This window comes from Phyllostomus discolor, chromosome 9, assembly GCF_004126475.2.
Source record: "Phyllostomus discolor isolate MPI-MPIP mPhyDis1 chromosome 9, mPhyDis1.pri.v3, whole genome shotgun sequence".
In the NCBI taxonomy this organism is placed as follows: domain Eukaryota; kingdom Metazoa; phylum Chordata; class Mammalia; order Chiroptera; family Phyllostomidae; genus Phyllostomus; species Phyllostomus discolor.
The window spans coordinates 94,676,733-94,683,346 of record NC_040911.2 but is presented as its reverse complement, the minus strand read 5'-3'; the positions used below and the strand labels follow the sequence as shown (position 1 = coordinate 94,683,346).

The 6,614-nt window shown below is 59.9% G+C and overlaps 1 protein-coding gene across 4 annotated transcripts in view; it reads right to left on the bottom strand.

Moving 5' to 3' along the window:
- Nucleotides 1–2,204: 2,204 nt before the first annotated feature.
- DBNDD2 (dysbindin domain containing 2) overlaps nucleotides 2,205–6,614 on the bottom strand; it is a 26,851-nt gene continuing 22,441 nt past the window's right edge. For 2 of the 4 annotated variants that reach the window (XM_036009879.1, XM_028524826.2), the window contains exons 2-4: nucleotides 4,162–4,308; nucleotides 3,841–3,978; nucleotides 2,205–2,876 (exon numbers count right to left, since the gene is read on the bottom strand). In XM_036009879.1, coding sequence (XP_035865772.1) covers nucleotides 2,671–2,876; nucleotides 3,841–3,978; nucleotides 4,162–4,300 — 483 coding nt within the window. In that variant the 5' untranslated portion in view covers nucleotides 4,301–4,308 and the 3' untranslated portion in view covers nucleotides 2,205–2,670. Of the gene's footprint in view, nucleotides 2,877–3,840; nucleotides 3,979–4,161; nucleotides 4,309–5,000; nucleotides 5,703–5,963; nucleotides 6,361–6,614 lie in introns of those variants that run through there. The other 2 variants (XM_028524825.2, XM_036009881.1) reach the window with 2 other exon arrangements.

The window sequence follows — 6,614 nt, the reverse complement described above, 5'->3', positions numbered from 1 at the left end:
CCCTGTCACTCAGCCTGGGGACCACCAAGGGCTTCGGGATTTAGGCTGCGGGTCGCTGGTCCTCGGGCAGGCGGGATGGTTTGGTTCGTGTAGCGTGCGAAATGACTTTGAGTTCCTCTTTAGCCCGGGGGCTACAAGCCCTTCTCACACTCCACACACTCACGCCCGTGGCTTCACTTGTGTCCTACACACTTACCACTGACACTGTCCTCTAAATCCCACACTCTGGGTCCAGCTGCCTGCTCAGTGTGACCCCTTGCACGTCTCCAAAGCACCTCAAACTTACGTCCAAAACCAAACTCGTGACCCTCTTCCCACACCTGGTCCTCTCCCAAACTCCCCACCCGGGTGAAGAAACCCCCACCCCACCCCGCTGTGCAGAGCAGGAACAAAGGTGGCGCCCGTGACCCCTTCCCCTCTCGCAGCCCCCTATCAAACCTTTCAGAATTTGCCTCCTAAATCTCCCTTCATTCCTTCCACTTTTCTATGGTCCGCCCTCGCCCCTCCCTAGGCCGTCCCCTCTCAGCGAGGTGGCTGCCATGGCCTGCTAGTTCCCAGACCTCCGCTTTGCTTGGGTCCCCGGGGGGCGCCATTCTCCTCCTGGCTGACTCCTACTCATCCTTCTGATCTCAGCTCAAATGCCACTTCCTCAAGGGAGACACCTCGTGACCTCTCTGAGTAAGCCGTTAACTCCTTTCTAGCACCAGTCAGAGCTGCAGTCTTACATTCGGCCTCCCTGAGACTCTAAACTCTGTAAGAGCAAGGCTGGTTTTGTGGGTTTTTTTTTTTTTTTTTTTGCCACTACTACATTCCCAAGGCCACGCTCAGTGTCTTACACGGGTCCAGCCCCGACATCTAATGTGAATGTCACCTGTTACACCACCCAGTTAAGCTGATCATTGTCACCAACTTCCGGGGCACTGCCATGCCTTGCACGGGTGACTGTGTTGTTCCAAGTCTGTCTGGACTGTGTCCCCCTCCGGTGTACTCTCTACATTGCGGCCAGAATGATCTCTTTAACAAGCAAACACAACCACGTGTGATCTTCCATTGCTCCCAACAGAGTTCAAGCTCATTAACGTGACCTCTAACATGTACACTGCCAGTTACCTATCCAAAGACGGCCGTGCTCTTGTTCCGTAGTAACATAACCCTGATCTTATCAAGAGAGCAATGTCCCTACTAAAACACAGCCCCAGCCCTCCTTCCCAGGAGGCAGCATGCTTCTGAGAGGTTTAAAAGGCAGAACAGAAGTCAGATGCATTGGCAATTCAGTGACTTGAAAGGGTCGCCTTTTCGAAGGCCAGAATTTCCTTTCTTATAATGCCCTGTCCCTGTGTCTACGAAGTGTCGTTAGTTAGTAAAACATCTCGTGTTAGTGAGTGCCGGCCAATGAGATGAAAGTGGAACAGTACCAGTTAGAGCCTCCAAAAATGCTTCCTGACGTGGGGATGGACAGCAGGGTGTGCTCTGCCCATCCCCGATTTCTTCTCCTGCTCTCTGCCAGTTTCAAGGGCCGGGTGGCAGGGGCTTCAACAGCCACCTTAGACATGAAGTGTGGAAGAGCATTCGGGCCACGTGCCTGGAGCGGCTGAGCAAAAAGAGCCGACCAGGACCCTGGCACCCACTATGGAGCAGCCGCATAGCCCTGTGCTTGGGTTTCTTTTCGATGAGGACATATTGATATTTTACCGGCAGGCAAACTGAAATGATGCAGGCTTCTAAGCATTTTATGACTCGACCATCGTCAATCTTATTCTCCTTTATCTCCTCAAATCTGACAACTCAGCTGAGCCGGATGCTCTTCAGTCCCTCACAGCCGTTTCTCTGCAGTTAAAGTGTCCCGAGCTGCTCTTTCTGCCTGGAACACAGCCCCCACCTAGCTCACTCCCACTCACCCTTTGGATTTCGGCGTGAAAACCAGCTCTTCGACAACCACACCAGCGAGGTTAAGACACCCCCATTTTCTGGTACCAAAGTAGCTCCTTGTCATGCTACACTTGACACCGTAAACCGTGCCACTGAGTTCACCTCCTCCTGCAGGGACCGTTCACTCTGTGAAGGCGGGGCGCAGCCGCTCTCGTCCAAACTGTACTCTGAACGCCCAGCCCGGTGTCCAGCCAGTATGTCTGGAATAAATGGAGTGAATGAAAGAGGCACATCGTCTTGGTTACAGAGCTAAACAAAGACTGGCTTTGATGTGGTTGGTATACTGTTATTTGTTTATTATTGATACGGTGCCCTATTCCAAAAAAGGACGTAAGGAGGCAGGGTGGCTGCAGTTACCACCTCACTTGGTGCTAGAGAGTTCACGCCCATTGGGAGGCACCGGTGGAGGAGCCGGTTAGAAGGCTGCAAGGGTGGTCTGGGGGAGGGGCGCTAAGAAAGGCAGTGGCGTCCTGTCCTACCTCATCTCCACCTCCTTGCCTACAAGCTCTACCTCAGGAGTAAGCAGAAAGCTAGTGGGAGGGTTGCAGCAGGAAAAGGTCAGCGGTCACACAGGAGAGGGCCAGCTCCCAGCTCCCAGGGAGGTGCGCCGTCTCACCATCCCTTCCTCCCTCCAGTACCCACTACAGGTAGAGTCTGGTCTTCTCTGAAGAGCTCTGGCTGGGCCTGGGGTCTCCTGCGGAGAGCAGCCAGCTCGGTCAGTCCATAGGCAGGCGCCCGCTGCTAGCTGCAGGCTCCAGGCTCGGCATCCCCCGCGCCCCCATCCTCCTCCACGTCAGACTGTGCCAAGGGCGTGTCCTCGCCACCATCACTGGGGTTCGGGCTGTGCGGGCTGGTGGAGGAGTCAGAAGATGAGGAAGAAGTGCGGGAAGTGGTCCTGTCTGGCGTGCGCATGGGCAGGCTCAGCTCCTCCGCATGGTCGTCCACCCCTGCCCAGAGAGAAGAGCGGGTCAGGGCCGCCAACGGGCCTTCGGAGGACTCTCAGGGACGGACTCTCTGGCCAGGAGACACTGAAGCCCGGACAAGCGCAGGGCCTCGTCCAAAGTCACGCAGCCAGTCTAGCAAAGAGCCAGGTCTCCTGACCCCCAGCTCCTTGTCCTCCTGGGATCACGCCTGGGCTCCAGAGCCAGGTCAATCAATTCAAGGTTCCAAGCTCCACCTACATCACTTACTTACTTAGCGGCTTGGAGCAAGCCGCTTTTCCTCGCGGGGACTGCGCTCCTTCTCTGGAAAGAAAGGGATCCTACATCCCAGAAGAGTTTTGAGGGTGAAATCTAGCAAAGCTTATAAAATGTCTGGCACGTAGCAGTAGGCTATCAAGAGCGGTAGCTGTAAGCAAGAGAATATCTGTCTTACAAGTACATGGCTTTGGAGTCAGAAGGCCATGGTTCGAACCCAGCTGCCCCGCTTTCCGGCTGTGTGACGACTCCTCCGAGCCTGACAGCCTTCTTCGTAAACGGAGCTAAAACTACCTGCCCCAACAGGGCATTGGTAAGGACTGAGATAATAAATGTAAAGTATTTCAGTGAGCGTTAGAAACTTACTAAAGCGCTCAGTAAATGCCGTATTAAGGTGACTGAAACTGCCTGAGTTCTCCAATGTAGAAGTTACACTTTTATGTCATTCTGATTTCATTAAATTCACAAGTGTCAAGTTAACCAGGCTAAGGGAGGGGGTTGGGCATTCTTAGAATTTTCGATTGGAGATCCAACCCAGCTGGCCTCACGGTCAACTTCCCCAAAATCAGAACAGACAGCTGTTTCACTGGTGGGAAGGCCCCCCCGCCAGCCCCCGTGGGTGCACTTCCCCAGCCCACACTCCCGAGCCCCATCCGGCATCTGGCTCTGGCCGCCCCTGGCCGACCAGTGCCCGAGTCCCGGCCCGGGAGCGTACCGGACGTCTGCGGGGTTGGCGGAGGGTCTTCGCAAGGCAAGAACACATCTGCTCCGTCCTGATCCCCAAGGTCAATGAACTCCACCTGCTCCAGAGTGTCCACATTCACTTCCATGGACGAGATGCTACCTATGGGGGCTGCAGACCGAGAAGGCCGAGTCAGGGGGACCCCGGCCGGAGCCGACAGGATGGTCAGAGCGACCTGTCCGGTCCAGGGACAGAAGGTCAGAGGAACCAGAAAACAAGAGGGGAGGGGCCCCCACGGTTCCGGATCTCCAAGCCTTCCTCCCCAGATCCCTCTCCCCAGGACTCGGGACTCACGTCTCTGTGCCTCGAGATGCAGGTGCGACAGCGGGAAGACGAACTCTGTCTCCGGCTGTAAGATGTCCTCAAAGAACTTCTGCCGCTCCCGCAGGCGGAGCTGCTGGCGCTCCAGGGACGCCCGAGCGTTGGGGTCCATGGCAGCTCCTGGAGGGTGGGAGGGGGGCGATGAGGTTGAGAGGCAATGCCGTGGGGGCCGGAGCTTGGGGAGCCCCACTGCAGCCAGCATCCCAGAGCAGGGTCCCCGGTTCCAGCCCGGACACCTCTGGACTCGGCTTCCTCCTTCCCCTTCCCTAAAACAGAGTCCATGACCACAAACGTCAAGCGTCATACAGAGGCGGGGCCGACCCCGCAGGCTCCACAAAGGGGATGCCGGTCCCAGGCACGGCAAGAGAGGCTCCTCTGTATTCAGGGGATGGGCACAGCCAGCGGCCAAGTCTCAGAGCTGTGCCCATGTGAGAGGAGTTGGCGGGGCTGCTCTGGCCCAACCGGGGGAGGCATTTGCCCGCTCCTCCGAGGCCAGGGAAGAGGACGGGACGAGATCTCGGGCGGGAGGTCCCCTCCGTCTAGGGCTCCGGTTCCTGCACCCAGACAGAAGCCGAAGTACCCCCTCCCTTCCCCTCTCTCTCTACGCTCACACACCCCATCACCTTCATCCTCATGCCCTCCAAACCCTGCTCTGAAGCCACAGGCCTGACGTCCAGACCTGGCTCTCTCTGCCTAAGGAAATCATCTCTCTAGCTTCAGTCTCCCTGTCTGGAAGGGTGCTCTGGCAGCTCTTTATCTGCGCTGACGTCTCCCCTGACACTCCTCTCCTCAGATCCATCTCTCTGTCTTACCTCCCTACTAGTCAGTGAGTAGCATTTGGAAGGGCAGGTCCTGGGTCCAATTCGGACCAGGCCCCCAGTGCCGAGAACTCTCCAGAACCCGAGCGCCCCAGGCCAGCCCAGGCCCTTTGCACTCACTGGCGTTCGCTCCATCTCCTTCCAGGCATTCGGCTCAGAGCCCATCGCAGGAGGCGAGGGAGTAAGGATCAGACCTGAGGACCAGTCCACCCTCCTCCGCAGACTGCCTTCCCCGCCTCATCTACACTCCGCATATTCAAGACCCTGGTCAGCTCCCGAGGCGCTGGGGCGGGCCGCGGGGGACCTAAACCCAGCGGGCTAGGCAGGGCCGAGGAAGTGTGGGGAGACCTTGCGGCCGGCCGCGGGCTGGTGGCGGAGGAGGAAGGCGCTGACGCTGATTCCTGGGAAAGGCTCTTAGATCTGCAGCCCAGGTCACAACGCTAAAAATACCCGGGCCCTGAGGCCGAGCGCCGTAGCAGCAGCTGGGGGAGGGCGAAGGAGAGACCAGGGGAGTAAAAGGGACCGGGGACTCCGGGACGCCCCTTCTCTTGTCCCCTTCCCCAACCCGATCAGTACCACAAGACTGAAGGAGCTCCCCCACCCCCGAGAGAGGGGGCGCAGAGCCGAGTGCTGGCGAGGGGAAGGGAGTTGTTTACGCGACTCAAGGTGCTGGGGAGAGGGGTGAAGAGATCTGGGGGCAGGAGGCTGCCAGGGGCCCGGCTGGCGACCGGTGAAACGGAGAGCGCCCTCCCGGTCTCGGCCCCACCCGCACTGGAGTCAGAGGGAGCGAAAGAATTCCCTAAAAGGGACGTGCTGTGTCCGCGGGGGGAAGGGAGGGGAAGCGATGGAGCACCCCCCCCCCCACACACACACACACGCCGGCCGTTCTTCCCGGGCTCGCGTCCCCCACACACTGCAGCCCTCCCGCGGCACCTGCACCCGCCGCGGAGCCCCTACCTGCCGCGCCGGCGCCCCGGCTGACTCAGTCTGTCCGCTCCGGCGAGACGGCGGCGGGGGCGTGGGAGCGAGCCGCCCGCCGGGGTGGGGCTGCGCCGCCGGGTCTCCCCCGGGACGCACTGGCCCTGGGAGCCGGGAACGAGGAAGAGGCGGGAGGCGGAAGTGGGGGAGGGGCGGCGGCGGGCACACGCGCTCGCCTGTCGCTGGGCGGCGGTGGGGGAGTCCCTTCGGGCGCGATAGCTCGTACTTCCAGGGCGGCCCAAAAGTTCTCGGCCCGCATCCTTCCTCCCCGCGCCCACGCGGCCTGCTCTGCGCTCCATCCGCCTCCGCCGCCGCCCGTGCGCTCGGTTCCACACGCTCGCCTCCACTAGCCGCGCCCCACCGGTGGCTGCGGGAGCGGCGGCGCAGACGTGCCTCGGGGACACGCGCGGGCTCACGCACACTTGCTGCTCCAGGACTCCCGGGCAGGCAACCAACACGAACCCGCACACCGGCACCCTCGGTCGCACGCACTCGCACGTAGTTGCGCTCACATCTCGAGGGGGCGCGCGCTGAGAAAGGGAGGCCGACCCCCGCAGGAAGGGGAGGGCACGCAGTGTGGCCCGCCAGGGCAGGTGCACTGCAGCGGAGGATCCCCCTGCCCCTGGGACT